The sequence below is a fragment of the Aspergillus karnatakaensis genome (genome assembly GCF_047715665.1).
Source record: "Aspergillus karnatakaensis strain CBS 102800 unplaced genomic scaffold BJY04scaffold_25, whole genome shotgun sequence".
NCBI lineage: Eukaryota > Fungi > Ascomycota > Eurotiomycetes > Eurotiales > Aspergillaceae > Aspergillus > Aspergillus karnatakaensis.
The window spans coordinates 148,929-167,048 of record NW_027395737.1 but is presented as its reverse complement, the minus strand read 5'-3'; the positions used below and the strand labels follow the sequence as shown (position 1 = coordinate 167,048).

Below are 18,120 nucleotides of genomic sequence, written 5' to 3'. Positions count from 1 at the left end.
CACAAGCATCGATAAGCCCAGCATAAACAAGACATACTTATGTTGACTCCGGCTCAATTCCGCTTCCGCGGGTCCTCCACTCTCCACCCACTGACGACTCCACTCTCCCAGCTCCAGGCCAGCAATCAGCCCATACCTTTTCGCAATCTATCGCATAGCTTCATCATCACCACCACCACAGATCTTTTAAGCCATCGCAATATTAACCCTCTAGCCCTCAAGCTACTACCACAACCATATCATAAGTCACAAGTCACAAGTCACAATGGTACGCTCTGCTTCTTACCCGTCCCCTCAATCTCACCTCATCCCAACCGCATAACTCAACTAACTCCTTCCTACAGGCCCCCCTCAACCCCCCTCCCCCACCAACAACAACAGCCCTGACACTCGCCCTCCTCACTTCCCTTGGCGGCACAATCGGTTATTTCCGCACCGGTTCCCTCCCCTCAATTATTGCCGGTTTATCCGTCGGCGCCCTCTACGCACTCAGTTACCTGCGCTTGAAGAGCGGGCAGAGCTACGGAGAGGAGATTGGATTGTTGGCTAGTGTCGTTCTTGGCGGGAGCTCGATCCCGCGCGCAATTAGGCTGAGGAAGCCCGTACCCATCGTGCTTGCGGTGTTGGCGATCTGGGGAACCGTGGTTTTTGGGGGGAGGGTCTGGGAGAGGCGGATTTAGGAGGTTATGGCTAACTCTTACCTAAGGAAACGTGGATTGTTCAATGGGATGATGTCACAGGGTCGGTGATCTGAGGATATGACAAGTAAAATGGATGGGCTATACATAATTTTCTTAAAGTATTTTCATTGGATTTATCAAGTGTTTTCATATCGAGGTCCAGGTGTGTGTTGCCTACCTTGGCGAAGAACTTACAGTAGGAACATGAGAGGCCTTAGGGCCGAATGCAACCAACGAAACTAAAGCGAACAAAAGCGCGCGGTTTCCACTTCCCCAGTTCCCTCCAGATCAGACCAAGCATCAAACTCCACAACCTCATAGCATCAAGCCGGCAGCCGACATCAGTTCCGTCTGTCAGGGTGATGCAACTCACCGAGACTACTCCGATCCTATCCATCACGTTGCACCGTGTCGCGTCTGCAATTCTCGATCTCGATATTCCAGAGTAAAGCCCGGTGCGCGGCTCGGCAAGAACAGCGCAGGCAAAACTACTGATAGAAAGCATCAGGGCAGGAAATTTGCATCAAGACATGACCAGAAAAAGAGAAAAAGAACTCATAGCGTATATCTATGAACTTGGAACTCAACATGCATCGACTTAGCTGGAGAATATTGCCCCTGGTGCACTTGCATAGCGTATGGTCTGCTGATATTCGCCACTGTAGATTTCTCTGAAGAAGGCCAAGTGTATTCGAAATTATTGCGCAGGGTCGACAATGGTTTCCGATTCGCGAATAGTTCCCACGACTGCAGAGGAAGGAAGCTCTTCAAGCGTCGTCTCCATCCGACGATCAGGAACGAATGCGTACCTTGGCAAGCTAGCCATCTTCTCCTCCGGACTGGTCTCGTTATCTGAATATACCAACCGTGACTGCTTCGACTTATCTTTCTTGCTCGATTTCTCCTCTGCGCCTTCGGTCGGTTTGGGAGCGGTCGCCGCAGCCTGGTCAGCGTCTTTGGCTGCTCCGGAAATGAGATCATCAATCGAGGACGTGAATGCAGCAGCTTCAGGATTTTCACCATTAGCGGCACCAGGCGCGACCGAACTACCAGGAGCAGGGTGGCCGTAGTGCATTTGTTGTAACTGGTATGCATTGACTTGGGGAGCACCAACAGCGGGTCGTTGGGGTAGGCTAGGCGCCGCCGGCAGGCTGCCTGACCGAGGGGGAAAAGTGGATGTCTGAGGAGGGTTGATGTGAGGCGGGGGCTGCTGCAGCTGGGGTGGTGTGTTGCCAAAACCTGGGACTGGTTGCGGCGAGTATCCAGCAGGAGTAGAGAATTGCGTAGATTGAGGGAACTGCGCTTGCCCACCTGGTGAGTAGTTTGGATAAACAGGGCTTGCTGTTGCCTGATAAGGGGAACCAGCCCCTCCGTACGGCTGAGGATAAGAGAAAGGCTGAGCAGGTGCGACAGGTGCTGCAGATGTCTGTCCCTAGTGGAAGAAATATGTTAGCTATTGAACAAGCAGCATGACAATGCACTTACAAATCCGCCAACATTTGGTGTCTGACCCGCACCAACAGGGGTTGCTTCGCCGCTGCTGCCGCCAGCTCGAGCTTCCGCCTTCTTCGCCTTATGCTCCGCCAGTCGCTTTTTCAAATCGGATATGTTTTCAGCCTTTGGCTTTTTCGCCGGTTGACCACTGGAAGTTGACGCGCCCGAAGGTGGGTTTCCAGTCACGGCCTGTCGCTCCGCTTCCGCTTGCTGATATTGCGTAATGATTCGTTGGTTATGAGACTGGATAACATCATCCGGAACACCTTCCATGCCAAATATTTCGACGTCAAGACTCGATCGATTCGGCAGCGCATTGTCGACAGACGTGAGTTGCTCCTTGTGTACTTGGCTCATGTGCACTGACAGTCCTATGATAGGGAAATAAGTTAACAAGACTGCCTCCTAATTTTATTGGGCAATGCCACATACCTCCTGCTGTGTTAAGCCTTCTACCACATCGCTCACATTTGAAATGCTTGGCCTTCTGGTGTGAAATGAGGACTTTCAAGTCGATACATTCTTTTTCGCAATAGTAGCAGAACGGTTGCTCCAGGAGCTCCTGGAGAGTAGGGCCGCGTCTCCTCTTTCCCATAGCGATGGTAAATGAGCTGCGAATATGATTTCAAGAAGAGAGTAGGTACAGTATGTTGGTTAGCAGTAAAGTGAGTGCGTCGCAGGTGGTGTCTCTCTCCCGGAAATGCTTACAGAAACGTGAAGTCAGAAACCCAGTAGCGACGAGCGAAGTGCCAAGATCACGTGGCTTGCGTCGCATACTAGGTAATAGTCTGCGGTCACGTGCAATCTTTGAATCTACGTGCCATCAATCCAGCAATATGGACAAGTTGCAGGTGGAAGCTTCTTTCAGAACTTAGGTAGAATTGAAAAGGCTCATATGCATGTAACAAGCATTTTACCGGAGTATCTTTAACTTTCACTAGTACCAACATATCAAATAATACAGAATCAAGAAGAAGTACATGTTAAAAAAAGATATCACAACGCCAAACACCAGACGCTAGTATAACGCTCATATGGCAAGAACAACTATATAAGCCAGAGTTGTCTTGTCACCCAAATATGTATGAACAGAACGTACTAGATGTACAGCTGGATTGCATTTCACCCAGAAACCAAAAGCGTACACTACATTAAGATTGGCAGGACGCCGAACGAGCGATGTCGATCTCACGCAGGCCGAGGATGGCCTGGTGGAGGTAAGCCGCCTGCCCCATACGGATTGAAATAATCCGGATACGGTGTGCGATACGGCTGAGGTGGTGGCTGATGGAGGGGTCCAGGCCCACGAGGACCAAGAGGAAATGGTGGTACAACTCGATGTTCCAAGTGCGGCGGCGGATACGGGGCCAGTGAGGTACGCGCTGCAGCAATTGGTGGCAGCTGTGGGGGTTGTTGGGGGTGAGGAGGATGCGAAGGGTGCGGAGGGTGAGGAGGATGCGGGGGTTGTGGGGGCTGTGTATGCTGGGTGTGCGGCGTGTGCGGCGTATGCTGTGCATGAGGAATGGGTGCCAAGTGAGGCGGAGGTGCCAAAGTAGGCGGCGGCGCAGGAGCAAGGCCCGCGTCGGGCCGCGGGGGCATTGGCGGCAAGGGCAGAGACGGACTGACGGACTTCTTTTTCTGTTTGATCCCAGGTTTCGGGACCTCTGTTGCCTTTTTAGCGGCTTCTGCGGCTCTATCGGCTTCGATCTGTGCTTTGGACCGTTTCGGGTTGCGAACCCGTCCCTCACGGTTGAACCGTGCCCAGTGGTTGAGCATAGCCTCTGTGCGTTTAGGGTTCTTCGAGTTCGCGATCTTCTGGCGTCGAGCGAGCTCGGCCGGATCAATCGATTCGTCCTGCGCAGCTACCAGCAGTGGATTTGCGGCAGTTGCAATCGCTGGGCTACCATTTGGTGCCGGCTCGATAGGCACCAGCTGTGATGCACCAGGTCGTACCTGGGCAGATCCATCCGCGACGGGTGTCGAGCGAGCAGGAAGGCCATATCCGGGCAAGGGCGCCAAAGGAGCCTCAGAAGCAGCACGAGATCCCCCGCGAGCTGCACCTCTTCCACGCGGCCGACCGCCCCGGCCTCGGCCAGAGAAAGTGCGCCCATTCATAAATTCGGTACTTTGCTCCACTTCGGCAGCCTGGCGACGGGTGCGAGCACGGCGCTTGGAAGGATTAGCATAGTCTAGGTCGACTTCGCCCGGCGTTGGAGTCTCGGTAGCTGCGGCGTCATCTGAATCGGTGGCCTTGTTTGCCGCCTCTAGCTCCGCAGCCTTACGCTTCCTAGTCGCTTTTCCAACAAAATCCTCACGTGGAGGGTTCTGGAATTTAGGCACATGGTCGATGCCAAATCGAGTAATAGTTCGCCAACCATCAGGGTTAGGATTGACGGGCCCAACTTTCTGGACCATTTTTCTGTACTGAGCCGGGGTGGGCTTGAAGCCGCCCTGTACGAACGGATTCTGATGGCCAATTTTATCTTCTTTGGGGTCATGCTTGTAGCCGTAGAGCATAGCCTCCTTCTTATCTTCAAACACCTGAGACCGTTCGAGTTTTCGGGGGTCGCTCGTAATCTTGAGATTGTGCCTGGTAGCAAGCTTCTGAAGCTTGTCAATGGCGAGGAATTCATCTTGCCACACTTTCAGCGCATACGCAACATTTTCGGTAATTGCATACAGCTCGTCGCTCGAGCGAAGCTCGGGATCACGAAGTTGAGACAAGAAATCCTCAAGCGGTGTCATTTCAAGAAACTCGCCGCGTCCGACCATTGGCTTCTTGTAGGGGTTTGGGCGTTCGAAAATTTCAGGCACGTCGCGTTTCTTACCACGCTTGGATTCGGAGAAAACGGTCGTCCACGTTTCTTCCATCTCACTCACTTCTTCGTCATAGTCTTCGGAAAATTTATGGACATCGTGAATGTTCCAGAAGTTGTGAAGACGCTTCTCTACGGAAGCAGAGTCCTGCTCACGGGAGAATTCATGGAGCTGGTTGGACAGAGCAACGTCGGATTCGCCCTCAGGAACTTCTCCGTCAACATCAGCCTCGTCACCAGCGACTTCATTGGTCTCTTTTTCGTCGTCATACATCTCGGTCGCCTCTGCCAGTTCGTCCTCAACGCCATCGGCATTATCGTCGCCATCAGAGTCCACGGCACGCAGTGAACCGTTTATATTTGAGACAGCCATGTCTTCGTCATCAAGCTGCTCATAGTCATCATCATAAATTTGGCTCTCATCATCCGGATCAGTGGCACCGTCGTAGGTGGAAAGCTGAGCACTGCTTGAGTGAACAGCGACAATATGTTTCTTGAGAGCCTCAGAGGCAGAAATTTCAGTCGATGATTCAAAATGCTGTCCACAATTGGCACATATTAACCTGTGAGACACTGGGGATGGAGATGGCGTCGTTTGAGTAGAATTAGAATTCGCGTGAATGGGTTCGGAGAATTTTCGGCGCAGCGGAGAGTCCTGGCTGGCCATTTCGGAAGTATGGCTCTCCATGTCGACTTCCCTCTGGGAAAGCAAACTCATGGTTGACCGAGATCAGACGCGATCTCAATAGAAGGAAAATATCAAGTGATCAAGGCGAGAGGACCAATTCGTAGATCGAATTGGCCTCTTGAAAAGAGCCCAAGATAGGGGAGCTAAACATACAGTCAGTCATCAAAATCAGGTGGAAAATTCGCTTGTGTTGCCAAGACGGCCGAAGTAAGAGCAGGAGCGCAGTACGCGCATCAGAAGAAGTGTAGAGAGGCAGGGGAGAAAGGAGGAAGTCCGACCAAGGCAGCGGTGAAAATAAGACAAAAAGATTCTTGGCCGCAGCTGGCAAGAGACTCGAAAGGGTAGATAAAGCTTCGACACGAGGGAATGGAGATACGTGGTGCGAGCGAAATAAATGGTATGTCACACCTACCTTGAAGATGAGATCAACAGAACCAGCCTGTTGGAGAGAAAACAAGATCGAGCTGGAGGAGATGAAGGATTGCAAGCTCGAGTCTCAACCCCCGGCGACGAGGCTCAGCAAGAGGTGAATAGCACAGAGGAATGGAAAGAGCAGCAGGTCGCGAGTGGTTGTCCAGGGATTGTCGTAGTAAAAAGAAAGGCAAAGTAGGTAGAGTAGTAGTAAAAAGCACGGGTAGGAGTTCTGGAACCGCTAAAGTGGTAGAGGAACCAAGCGGGTAAGCAGAAATCTATGCGCCCCAAACCACCCTCAAAACAGAGAACACCAGGATCTCGGGTCCCGATCAGGATAGTTTGAGGGTCGAGCACAAAAGGATTGAAGGTTTGGCGGCTATGCCAGCAGTCTATTTCGTGCAGGAGATGGGGAAAGTCCAGACGAGAAGTATGAAGTGGACGGGGAGTGTTTGGGGGGAAAGAAGAGAGAAGCAGAAAGAAAAAGGGAGGGTGAACGGAAAAGAAGCAAAGCAAGACAGCGAGCAGCGGTTGATGGAATCACGAGTCGACCATGAAGAGGACGAGCAGAAGCAAGCGAAGAGTTCGAGGGGAGAGGTCGAAAACGAAGAAGTAGAGGACTGGGGGAAAAACTTGAGCCTACAGATCTGAGCTGTACAGGAGTAGTACTAGAGATGATCCCAGATTCCTTCCCTAGCGCTCATACATGCTCTGTACAAGGCGCATACAAGGCGTTACGCGCCTGCCTCAAAAATACGTCCCACCTTATCTGCCAAGACCCAATCCGCTCCCCGGAACCAAGCGCTCCGGGAATCATCCCCCGGCTTTGGAATTTCTTTGATCATCTGTCACCATTGATTCTGGACAGAAAACCGAAAAGTCTGTCATAAGATTAAGTTTATTCTGTTTGTGCTAGCTAGTTCTTCTGAATTGCTGCTCGGAGACCCTTTTTTTGACTTTCATGGCTTTCCTCAACGGTCGCGTGGTCTTATTGGAGTGAATACGACTAGATCTGTCTTGTAATTACAGGTTGACATCATTCGCATTTTGCACGGCAATATCAGGCTATCTGCCAGTTTACTACTACCCAACTAATGGGCTGAAATACTTTGATATATTACCTTGACTAGCATAGAAGCGCCGTATATCTAGTAGAGACTGGGATTAAGTGAGTCCCAATATAGCAGGTGTCTTCGCTGGGGTGTCGGTGGAGGTATATATTTTCGACCCCGTCCTTCATCTAATAATGCTTACAGCAACAAGACAAATTGTTTGCGCAAAGTATTTAGGTCTGCAGCCACTTATCACGGGCGCCACGCTTAGTGGATAGCCCCTTACAGCAGACATATTGAAAATATATAACAATGACCTATGTCGTTCCAGCAAATGATGCCCATAATCAATGATTCTTCTCCCCAACGTCCAAAGCGACCAAGAACCGACTAACGCAATTATACGCAGCAGCAGTCGTCGTAATTTCCACCACCTCCCTATCATTGAATCGCTCCTTGACTGTTTGAAAAACCTCATCCGGCACAGTGACCGTTTTCGTAATCGCATCAGTATACCTCAATACAGCCCCTTCGTCAGCACTCAACACCCCATTCGTCACCATGGACACTATATCTGCCTCGGCATCGCTGACAACTTGGAGCGCAGCATCGCTTAGCCCCCCTTCTTTCAGTAAAGGCGCGTGTTGCTCCCACTCAAATAACGCGCCGTTCACGACCGCAACGCGGCAGATGATGAGTTCACGGATCACTGTTGTAAGACTAGTTCGCTGGCGAATTGCGCCGATGAATGCGTTCCATCCATTTGCCACAGGGAAAGAGTGTAGAAGAGCTCGATCCAAGGGTAGGAGGCCGTTGGGAGCACGGCGAGCCTGCACTCGGGCGAGAATTTCTGCCTCCTCTGGAGTGCTAGTAGGTGGTGGGTCGGCGATGTATGGAAGGCGCATAGTCAATGGCTCGTCTAATACTGGTAAAGCAATGATTTATGAACCGTAATCTAGAGCTGATCGCTCGAGTATTTGGGCATCTATAAAATATTGGCATTAGGTGTGTGACGACTTGCTATAGGAGTGCCGCAATTACCTATTGAGATGGCCAGATGGAAATGCCCGAAAAAGGTCAACGAACAATTAGCTTCTCTGAAAAAGGGCTGAAGCGCTGAGCGGTTTTAAGTAGTAGGTATGGAGGGGTATGTGTTGCATTTAGATACCCCAAGGGTAGGTGGAGGTGGCTGCGGAAGGGTCCGCGGCGGGACAGCCGATGTCGGTTATTTACTTGCCTCTGCACTCTATATCTACCCCAAGATTCTACGTGATGATGAATCCAACAATAACGTCGAACATTCGGAAGTTACATAGCCCCTAGCTGCAAAGTAACCGAGCTGAGATCCGCAATGGTACAACTCTGCTCGGCAAAATTAGCTGTCCGCCTTCATTCCGCGGTAACCCGCCCTTTAACCCGGCCACTACGCTATACTCTTCTTGAAGAAATGCTGAAGTTAGGTAGTAGTAGTAACGCAATATTTTGGCGCATGACGCTCATGTATCACTTGCTTCAGAGCACTCTTGCAGTTACGTGACTTGTATGTTCCACCTTGAGTAACCGGTAGCCGATGCGATGCAGGAGAGCGCCAATGATGTCAAGACAAAGTCGACAAATTGTGCTAGCCAGGCCCAAGCCACAGGAGATTGCCTCGCTCAGGATAATAATCGGGGATTTCCAGCGTATACCGTGATTCGGTAAATTGAGTGGCTATCGTAGTTGTCTGAGCGGTAGATAAAGCATTCTATTGGGTCCCTGAAGCTCTCGAGTCAGGTTAATGACATCGAATCCAGGAGTATCGGAGCATGGAGTCTCCCTTCTCCAGAATATTACTAGGTATTCGATTAGTCGCTTGCGTCTCTGAAGGGCACCATGAGAGATCGAATTGAGCAGCAAGAAAGTAGAGCACAAACATACTGATGTAAATGTTGTTTTTCTTTTGCCGATAAGTATCTAGGGCATTATGAAGGTCCTAACGTGGAGATTGCCCTCAGCGCAATGGGAGGATAGAAGAGGTAGGAATAAAGTGCAGGGAAGGACCGTCGAGGCCCTGTGCTCCTGTATGCACGCTAAGACCTCTTGGCGCAGGTCATTCAGTCCCCACCGCCAAAACACCCACAGGAGCTCCAGGAAGCAACACCAGGTCAACATACCATCTACCCCTGAACTCCTCAAACGTACGAGCGACACACGACGATGCCTCCCAAAGGCTCAAAACCCACTAGCGACGAGCTCCTCGCCCAGTTCGACAGTCTGGGAATCGAGTCAACACCGGAACCCTCTACCAAGCCCGCAGCTATCGCCGCAACCACCGCCCCTCCGCAGTCCGACCTCAATGAAGATATCCTCGCGGAACTGGGAAATCTAGCTTCTCAGCGTCCAAGCAGTGGGACGGGTACTCCCCGTACGTCAACGAACGAGCCTCGGGCGTCCACGAAGTCACCCAAGCCACCCACCGCGGTCCCTGCTGGTCGATCTAGTGAAGAGAAGACCGCGCCCCGGAGGTCCGGAGAGAGTGGCCGATACAACAAAGCCCAGGATGCGCAGCCTACTATTAATGAGAATCCAGCAGCTGAGCAGCCCCCAAGTGGAGGTGGAGGCTGGTGGGGAGGTATTTTTGCGACTGCCTCCGCAACAGCTTCCGCCGCCATGAAGCAGGCCGAGGCGGCCGTGAAGGAAATTCAACAAAATGAAGAGGCTCAGAAGTGGGCAGATCAACTCAGAGGGAATGTCGGTGCTCTGAGAGATATTGGTAATATTTTATTCTAGTATTATGACTCTGTTGTGTACTAATTTGCTCATTATCTCAGGTGGCGAGCTCCGTAGCATGGCTATACCTACATTTACTTCCCTTATTCAGACGATTGCACCCCCCATCTCATCGCACGAACGTCTTCAGATCCATGTCACACACGACCTTTCGGGATACCCAAGCCTCGATCCTCTCGTTTTTGCCGTTTTCGACCGAGTAATGTCCCAAGTTGAAGGTGGTGATCTCCTCGTGATCCAAAAAGGACAGGAAGCTGCACCTAAGCGTGGCCAGGAAAGCAGCGCCTCGACAGCAGGTTGGCGCGACGGCCCTTGGTGGCGAACAGTTACCCCAGCGAACCCTCGCAGCATCTCAGCTGTGCCAGGCCTTGTGGACGGAACCAAGCTTTGCCGAGCTAGCGCCGAGGGCTACGCGGCCGAATACTTCGCCGCAAAGGGTGGAGTGGAGGAAGCCGCAAGGCAAGCAACTCAAGACCTCAGCGAAACAAATCCCGTGCGAAGCAGTGACATCTTCCTCGCTATCCAAGCCATCAGTCAAACGACCTCAACCGCCGAACTATTCCAAGCCGGCTCATCAACAGAAAAGGCCACACCACCAGGTGTAGTGGATGTCCCTGACGCACCAGAAGAGGAGATTGTCTTTGCTCTTTACCTTCATGACCCCATCCACGGCATCGCCTTCCACTCCGTCTCCCAAGCCATCCCTGAAAAATGGGTTGACTGGCTTGATGCCTCTTCAGCCCCCGCACAGGACCCTAACACCGAGTCTCAGGACACCCACGTGTCTCGTGCCGTTGTACCGGAAGACATTGCCGAAATCGTCGAAGGCGGTGGCGTCGACCCCCGCGAGTGGGCAGCTGAGTGGATTGAAGAAGCAATTTCACTTGCTGTCGGCGTTGTCGCACAGCGCTACGTCGCACGCAGAATGGGCGTTGGCGAGTCAGGAGCCGCAAAGGGCAAGATGCGTGCTGAGCAGGCGTCTGTCGTGGAGAGTGGAGCTGGGGAAGTCGCGCGGGCGCTGTAGATTTCCACACGTCTCTGATGATAGATACACCCTCTCATACCGAGTCAGATATACGACATGTTCCCGTGACCACGATCAGATTATGACCCACGATGTTGTGACCACATCCCTGCTCGTTGTAGCTAGCTATTCTCGCAATTTCAGCCGCCATATTTGTCATTATTTGCCTTTCTCCCCGGAGGCTTGTCTATGAGCCATTAATGGTACTCCAGTCATCTTCATTTCCCCCTCTTCAGCTGTTTCAGCCACGCTCGTGGGGTTGGAAGGTAATTTCATCTCCAACTTTCCTAAGCTGCCAGAGTTTCGTCTTCAAACCTTACATGAATTCAGCTCAATGCAGTATAGAACTCTAAGAACTCACCACCCAAACCGGGTACCTCGTACGTTAGAGAGTATTCGCAGATTCAAACAAATTTAAGCTCAAAGGTCATATTGGAAGGCTCCTTGCGTAAGCGAAGGAGCCTACCTACGCTATTCGCGCTGCATTACGACGCGCCGTACTACTACGATGTCCGATATGGCGCATGGAGGGCTCAACCCGCGTCGACATGACAGCTTTAAACCCCCACGTCGACACGGGGGTCTGAGTCGAGGTCTGACACCCAAGCTCCAGCTGTCTGTCATACACTTCTTCCTGCGCGGATACGAAGGTAGCTCGGCTCTCTCGAGCCACGTTTCGAAGGGCGTACAAAGCTTAATCTATGGCAGCTGCCGTAACTAACATAAGGATAGAGGTAGCGAATGGTTAGTGCAAAAACGAGAACCGTTGCGGGTATCATTCTAGTAGGCTAGGTGTGTAGTAGGCGTTGTAGTGGATCTATATGGGATGGATCTAAGTCTGGTCTTGCGGGACTTTCTGTTGTGGCATCATCATAGTGGATGTCATGAAAGATGCAGTGGTCCTTCGAGGCCGGGGACGTACCAGAAGTTTGCGCAGAGGGGGGTGACGCTATTGTAAAAGAAATAAAAGATTAGGTTTGACAGCTCCTTCGTATTAATCCTTGAAACTGGTGCCGTGGATTCACATACCTGGTGCTACCATTCAGCACAGTATGAGCATCTGTGCCCTCTTCACTGGCTTGCAGAGCCTTCTTCATATCCGTCAGCTCAGCTGACCACTTGAAGTCGCGTTCCTTGAAGCCTGATTTTTTGACCCCATTCGTTGAAGCACCATTCGTAAGGGTCTTGCCGTTGGTGAGCGGCTCTCCGTTTAAAGATTCGGGCTCGTGTGTTCCATTCGCCAACACGGGGGGCGCCTTGCCCCCATTTACTTCGGCATACAAGTACCCGCGCGACCAGTAATAAGGCAACGTCCGGGTGTAAAGCACAGGTCTAGTCTCAACATCCAGCCGCATGGGGATATTCAGGTTATACAGCTCCACGCGCTCATCCCAATTCTCGACTAAATGGTGGATAATGCGCACAGCGAGCCTCGCGGCAGCTAGGATGATATCCATGGGCTGCTCATCCTTGCTGCCGAAGGAGACGGCGATTCCACGCTTTCCGCATGTCGCGGCTTCTAGGGCTCCGCCTACAGTTCCGGAGGAGAGGTTGTAGATGGTTGAGGCGTTGCGGCCGTGATTGGGTCCTGAGATGACGAGGTCGATGGGAGGTCGGTCTGTGAAGAGGTTGAAGAGGCCGAGCTGGACGCAGCTGGCTGGTGTTCCGTTTTGGATGACTACCCATTCGGGCTCTGGGGTCCGGTCCTCTAGCTCTGTCGCAGTGTATGTTTCGTCCCAGGTGCCGTCGTTGCGGAAGGCGGCAGGCAGCACGTAGGTTGCTTTCAGGGGCGCTTCGATGATATGCGCCTTGCCGATCCAGGAGCGAGATGCAGCGGGGATGGCGACGGAAACGAGATGTCCTGCTTCCTGGAGGGCAGTAACAAGGGGCTGGACATAGGGCGACAATCGCCGACAGGGCGGGCCGTCATCGTTCACGAGCTATCAAATTCCAAGGGATTTCGTCAGTAATCAGTATATGTATCATCGATTTCGATTTGTCCGTTCTGGGAAGGTGTGCGGTATCGTTCGTCTGGGATTGGAGGCTCCGACTTAAGCTCTTGAAGGTTGTTTCAATATCGGGGGACAGATAATCATCGGTTAGAGGTCGGGTGACTTCATGGGTTGAAGATCGGAAGCACGACCGCGGCTGAAGGCAAGGCAAGGGCATTTGCCCCAGATTGATGATCGAACAGAGCAAAAAAGAAAACATACCAATATATGCATCCTCGAGGTCTATTCTGAGGCAGTTCAATACTTGGCAGAGAATGGATGATACGTATGGGTTACGGCAGGTAGGTACAGATTTTCTCAACCTCGAAGAGGCAAATTCGTGGAAGCTTCAAAGGGAACAATACTTTTCGGAACCAGTCCCAAGTACTGTATTTATATTGCTTCAGATTGAGGTCTTTCCTCGTGGTTTTTCTTCCTTATTTTCCCGAAGACGACCCCGGAATGGCCAGTCCATCTCGAATCTGGTCGCGGTGAAGCCATTTGCGGGGGACAGCGAGGAGATGTTTGCACTGTGTTGGAGGAAGACCACACTTCAACCGGCCCAAAAGAGGCTGCGGTGAAGCTCTGTGAGTGGAGAAATCAGATTTCCTGACTCAACTCCAATCACTTGCCGCCAGAAATCCAACGCAGTCTGACTGACGGTGCGTGTCAGGCTGTGAGAAGAGGTTCAGGAAACAATTTGGAATGGGAGTCAACGTGGAAGAATATCATTCAGAAAAGAATGGGAAAGTTGAGCGCAGTGAGGCACTGCCAAGCATCAGTAGACTGGGTATAGTTCTCACTTGAAGCGCCGAAAATTCGAGCGTTCTGCCGCTTCTGCGTAGCATACCACAGACTTTTCCCGGTGGGTTCATGCCTAAAACTACACGGCACTGACAGGCAGATCATGGTCCGGGCATCGTGTTGACTCGAGCTTTTGTGCCGCTACGGAGTATTCTTGCAGGATCATGGCCGGGGAATCCAACATCATTTGTCCTGCTACCTGGAGCAGCGGTTCATTTCACTGCGCTTCATCATGCGGAGTCTGCACATCCGTGTAAAGATGTTACATTTAACGCTGGCCGTGTTGCCCATCAGAACCTTCTTAAGGAGCATAACATCGCTTGCTATGTCAGAGCTTTTGTTGGGACGAACCAAACAATGGCTAGCAACGGCACACGCATGGTCTGCTTCTAGAAGGGCACGCTGGATGATCGGACCGTTCGGCTGGTAGGCTAATATAATATTTCAACAAAATTAATAATAATGGACCAGTGTCTGAATCTGACGACCTTGAGCAACATCTCCGCCGGCTCCGATTGGAGTTGCAGCCCGAACCTGGATGGTATGGATGATTTGGATCATTATTCTTGGAAAATTCTCCTTCTGTCGAAATTGTCCCGTGTGACGCAGAGTTAGGCTGTCAGCACTTCACCTCTGCGATGGGATGATCCGTGGCGTAATGCTGATAGCGAGGATTGAGATGATTGAACATCGTATGAGTAAATTGTGGTGTCAGAGAATAATGTTATCTCACCCCTCCTTGACGCAGGGAAGGTCACTTGCGACAGGAGGACTAGTGCAGTGGGAAATACGGCCATGGTGGTGCGGCACTATGAGCCTTGGTATTTCTTGGAGCGAGCTGGCGCGATTGGCGATCACAGAATTGAGGTTTCATGCCCAGACTCGGATCTCCTTGATCTTCACCAAGGAGGGCACCATCCTGGACAATATAATCAGCTTAATTCGCGTGCAGTCCGGAGTAGACTGGCCATAAAACACCGGGTTGCGAAGCAGATAACAGACTCCCCATCCAGGAACAACAATCTGTCAGAAACTCCAGAGCACACTCCGTACCATCTCACGCCATCCTTTGCATCAGTACCAAATCTCCGCGCACAGCACTAAAATAGTGCATTTCCTGTGAATGTTCCCTGGTCTGTGCTGAGCGGGACTCATTGATATTATTAACCGTTCAAGTCTCGACGACTGGCTGCACCGCATCGGAGGCCGATCGCCTCAAAATCTTAGTGGGGAACCGGCGCTCTTGTCAGCCACGAATTTCTCCTCTGAAATCCATCCCTCGTCTTCTTTCCTTCCACATCATCCACGACCGTCTCTCGACTATAGCAGTTACCGGTATCTGGAGGTTCTTCTCAACCTCCAGGTCTTTTCTCGAACCTTTCGCTCCCACGTGCAAGGCCCTTGCCCCGTCGCATACCTGCACGTCATCACCCCCAAGGCACCTGTTAACTCGGGTACCTTGCCGGCTCACTCGGTCTTCGCGACGCGCCCCTCCCTCTTCAATTCCCCTGTATGGACTGCGAGAGTGCTCAGTCAGCTGCGGGCATTGACCCCAAGATTCTTGATAGTTATCAATCAGACACAGTCTTCACTATACCGTGGGAGAATTCAAACTACGAACAACAGCTGGATTGGGACTCGAGCCAGGACTCGAGCCAGGACTCGAACCAGGGCGACACCGACTTTGCAGAACTGAGCAGAAACACTTCACTGCTGGGACAGCCAGGCGACTACAACAGTGATGACAGCAGGTACGAGTCATTGGCTTTTCTTCGCTTACTGCGCCCGGAGACCGCCGGCTAATACGATGCATGTAGCAAGCATGGAACCACCTCACCAGACAAATTCGGGATAGCCGATGGCTCCGCGGAGGGTACTATCAGCAGCACCGTTAGCCCGAAAACCCTACCATCCGCCGACGACAATTTTCAACTGGATGAATCATGGCCACAACTACACATGTTCAACAATTTGATGACTGGCTTCCCGATGGACGCTCCTCTGATGTATCCCTACGCGAAAGAACTCCCAGCTTCGACGGATGCGTTCATTGTCGAAGACAACAGTTCACTGCCGCAGGGACAGGCTTTCTCTGATCTTTCGTCGGAGCACTTCATGCCTTACCAAAGCCTTCCGCATGCCTTCCCTTACACTGCTGAACCTTGGACAGAACCAGTCCCGAACGTGACTGAGGTCGTCCCGAGACAAACCCCCGCTTCTGTTGTTGACAATCCACAACCTGTCAACAAGGAAGCGAGGCATGTGGATATATTTCAGAATCCTATGCAGTCCCTTGAGACACGTTGGCTTGACAGCCTTGAGTCTCAACTGCCTAGTAATATGACATCGCCCTCCACGTTTTCGACTGTCCCACAACAATTGACGTTTATCAAAGATGAGGTAACGGGTCATGATCTGTCCTATTACAAGTCTGAGAGCTCATCCGTGTCTGATGATATTCCGGGTGCTTACGAGTTTCCTTATTCCGCTACTGGCGATGATGTTCCAGCATTCGCCGAGCGCCAGCTCGACGAAGAAAGCTTATGGAGAGAGCAAAAAGAGGATTCGCCTTCTGAGTTCGCACACGATTGCCAAAAGACCACCGCATTCGTTGTGAGCGAAGACCCCTCGGAACAACTCTTCTCATCTGTTCCTTCGAGCCCAAGGACCTCACCCGTCGCTACGCAACGTGCAACTACTCGACCACAGCCGCTTGGCGTTCAATCTGCAACAGCGATCAAGAAGCGCAAGAAGCGCACGCCAAGTGTCGCTATCAACCAAGATAAGCCTATAACGCTGCAGATCGTGCAAGAAGATGGCCAGGGTGGATCTATCGCCTCGGCCGACTTTGTCTCCCCACCACGGGGCGCCCGTCGCAAGGGACCCTTGAGCATGGCTGGTAGGGCCAACGCCGGAATGCGGAGGAAGAACAAGGACACTTGCGTCCAGTGCCGACTCAATAAGCGAAAGGTAGGTGTGCTGATGTCTTACTGGGAATAAACCTAATCTATTGATAGTGCGATGGAAACGCCCCATGCGAAGCCTGTCGCCCAACTCTCCATGAACAGCCATGTGCTCGGGCTTGCTTCTCAAGTATTGTTGAATATGGAACGTGCAATTATATCTGTAAGTACTGTTACCTGCACTACGAGCCCTCGTGCTGACTGCCGTAGCTCAACGAGCGATAAATCATCCAACGCTGGATAGATCAGGCCGCGTCAGGCTGAACATTCCTGCCGAGTTCGACCTGAACGATTTGCTATCCTTCCTTGGCGAGCGACAAGGAAAATTCAACATCCGTGCTAGCCAAGCCTGGGGTTCACTTTACGTGCTTGACTTGGGAGAAACCTACAAGTTTCTCCGTAGCCTGAGCGACTACAACGGCAACTCACGCTCGAACTTCCTGGAGTTCATTGACCGCCGGATTGTCGAGTCGAAGGACAAGTCGAAGAACTGGCTAACTTGTGTGAAGGACTGCGATCCTATGCGCAACATTTACGTACGTTACCTGAATCTCCGCCGCAGTCATGTCACTGACTTCAATCAGACCTTACTTTCCCAGTGGAACAACATGCCGAGTCGTGCAAGTTATAGCTTCATTTCTCTGAAAGACGGAGGTGAAGAAAAGCCCATGGATGTCAACGACCCCAAACACCAGCGGGAAATTTTGCTCGCAGCTCAGCTGTCTCGTATTGTTTGCCGTATGCTCGAAGTCGAGGGGTTCCGTAAACTGGAGCGAGACTTTTACAACATCAAATGGAAGCAGATCTCTCAGGACACACACATGAACTTCCTCAAGGATTTGGGGCACATCCTCCTCACCCTCCGCTGGCGAGTTTCGTGGTGGAGGCGCCTCGGCGATGGCGGCCGCGAGCCTGATCCTAGCAAACAGCACTACGTGGACCGCGTCGACCTACTCTGCAGAATCCTTTACGTCTACTATACCTGTGTCTTGGCAAAGCTGCCCTCCTGGTCCGCGGCCGAAGTGCCCAAAGGCATCTGGTCGACCTACGCCGACGCAGAAAATCCTGTCTGGGACGACTTTCCATCTGACCCCACGGACGACGGCTTCAAACGGTGGGTCGAGCGAGGCACAGAGCTGATCGAGCAATCGGGTGCGCCAATCCGAGTTGCGAAGATCTAGGTCTCCGCGGCCTCGATAACCAAAAGAATACCCAAAATGGCGTGGGCGGCGGAGTGGATAGGCTGATATTTGAGATACCCTTGCAGCGTCCTTGTTTCCTTGTTTATGACTTACGAACTTCCCTTTTCTATTTATTTGTGCCTATTGGTTAGAGTATTTGAGCTGGCTGCATTTGACTGTTAGAGATATACCAACCTATATATACAGTATACATCTAGAATAACCTACCATTTAGACTTCTTCGGCT

General features: G+C 51.7%; 7 protein-coding genes across 7 annotated transcripts; 3 read left to right on the top strand and 4 right to left on the bottom strand.

Annotated features, from left to right (window-relative positions):
• Window positions 1-39: 39 nt before the first annotated feature.
• Window positions 40-680, top strand: BJY04DRAFT_218414 (TMEM14 family protein; the record flags this gene model as incomplete). Its single annotated transcript, XM_073716304.1, has 2 exons — window positions 40-288; window positions 345-680. 2 exons carry the CDS (start codon window positions 40-42, stop codon window positions 678-680), a joined length of 585 nt encoding a protein of 194 aa, XP_073571050.1.
• Window positions 681-1,301: 621 nt separating this feature from the next.
• On the bottom strand, window positions 1,302-2,893 carry BJY04DRAFT_61887 (putative C2H2 finger domain protein). The gene is made up of 3 exons (XM_073720742.1): window positions 2,607-2,893; window positions 2,166-2,545; window positions 1,302-2,112 (listed from the first exon to the last, which is right to left on the bottom strand). The coding sequence occupies exons 1-3, from the start codon at window positions 2,767-2,769 to the stop codon at window positions 1,378-1,380; spliced, it is 1,278 nt and encodes a 425-aa protein (XP_073571049.1). The 5' UTR covers window positions 2,770-2,893; the 3' UTR covers window positions 1,302-1,377.
• Window positions 2,894-3,050: 157 nt separating this feature from the next.
• Window positions 3,051-5,945, bottom strand: BJY04DRAFT_189389 (uncharacterized protein). The gene has a single exon (XM_073711363.1). It carries the CDS (start codon window positions 5,706-5,708, stop codon window positions 3,363-3,365), a length of 2,346 nt encoding a protein of 781 aa, XP_073571048.1. The 5' UTR covers window positions 5,709-5,945; the 3' UTR covers window positions 3,051-3,362.
• A 1,417-nt stretch (window positions 5,946-7,362) lies between these two features.
• Window positions 7,363-8,391, bottom strand: BJY04DRAFT_189387 (carboxymuconolactone decarboxylase family protein). Its single transcript, XM_073711362.1, has 2 exons — window positions 8,183-8,391; window positions 7,363-8,126 (listed from the first exon to the last, which is right to left on the bottom strand). Exon 2 carries the CDS (start codon window positions 8,044-8,046, stop codon window positions 7,489-7,491), a length of 558 nt encoding a protein of 185 aa, XP_073571047.1. The 5' UTR covers window positions 8,047-8,126; window positions 8,183-8,391; the 3' UTR covers window positions 7,363-7,488.
• A 946-nt stretch (window positions 8,392-9,337) lies between these two features.
• Window positions 9,338-10,934, top strand: BJY04DRAFT_207634 (DUF5427 domain-containing protein MTC1; the record flags this gene model as incomplete). Its single annotated transcript, XM_073713879.1, has 2 exons — window positions 9,338-9,893; window positions 9,952-10,934. 2 exons carry the CDS (start codon window positions 9,338-9,340, stop codon window positions 10,932-10,934), a joined length of 1,539 nt encoding a protein of 512 aa, XP_073571046.1.
• Window positions 10,935-11,735: 801 nt separating this feature from the next.
• On the bottom strand, window positions 11,736-13,560 carry BJY04DRAFT_61801 (5'/3'-nucleotidase SurE). The gene is made up of 3 exons (XM_073720739.1): window positions 13,148-13,560; window positions 11,964-12,874; window positions 11,736-11,883 (listed from the first exon to the last, which is right to left on the bottom strand). Exons 1-3 carry the CDS (start codon window positions 13,157-13,159, stop codon window positions 11,817-11,819), a joined length of 990 nt encoding a protein of 329 aa, XP_073571045.1. The 5' UTR covers window positions 13,160-13,560; the 3' UTR covers window positions 11,736-11,816.
• A 1,412-nt stretch (window positions 13,561-14,972) lies between these two features.
• BJY04DRAFT_61825 (uncharacterized protein) lies at window positions 14,973-18,119 on the top strand. The gene is made up of 4 exons (XM_073720740.1): window positions 14,973-15,480; window positions 15,547-16,699; window positions 16,747-16,855; window positions 16,903-18,119. Exons 1-4 carry the CDS (start codon window positions 15,242-15,244, stop codon window positions 17,871-17,873), a joined length of 2,472 nt encoding a protein of 823 aa, XP_073571044.1. The 5' UTR covers window positions 14,973-15,241; the 3' UTR covers window positions 17,874-18,119.
• Window position 18,120: the final 1 nt, after the last annotated feature.

Coding starts and splice junctions, on each gene's coding strand:
- BJY04DRAFT_61887 (XM_073720742.1), bottom strand. CDS start 2,769: ATGGGAAAGAGGAGACGCGGCCCTACTCTCCAGGAGCTCCTGGAGCAA. Junction 2,546..2,606: donor AAGGCTTAACACAGCAGGAG/GTATGTGGCATT, acceptor TCCCTATCATAG/GACTGTCAGTGCACATGAGC. Junction 2,113..2,165: donor CACCAAATGTTGGCGGATTT/GTAAGTGCATTG, acceptor TTCTTCCACTAG/GGACAGACATCTGCAGCACC.
- BJY04DRAFT_189387 (XM_073711362.1), bottom strand. CDS start 8,046: ATGCGCCTTCCATACATCGCCGACCCACCACCTACTAGCACTCCAGAG.
- BJY04DRAFT_61801 (XM_073720739.1), bottom strand. Junction 11,884..11,963: donor GTGCTGAATGGTAGCACCAG/GTATGTGAATCC, acceptor CTTTTACAATAG/CGTCACCCCCCTCTGCGCAA.
- BJY04DRAFT_189389 (XM_073711363.1), bottom strand. CDS start 5,708: ATGAGTTTGCTTTCCCAGAGGGAAGTCGACATGGAGAGCCATACTTCC.
- BJY04DRAFT_61825 (XM_073720740.1), top strand. CDS start 15,242: ATGGACTGCGAGAGTGCTCAGTCAGCTGCGGGCATTGACCCCAAGATT. Junction 15,481..15,546: donor TACAACAGTGATGACAGCAG/GTACGAGTCATT, acceptor CGATGCATGTAG/CAAGCATGGAACCACCTCAC. Junction 16,700..16,746: donor GCCGACTCAATAAGCGAAAG/GTAGGTGTGCTG, acceptor ATCTATTGATAG/TGCGATGGAAACGCCCCATG.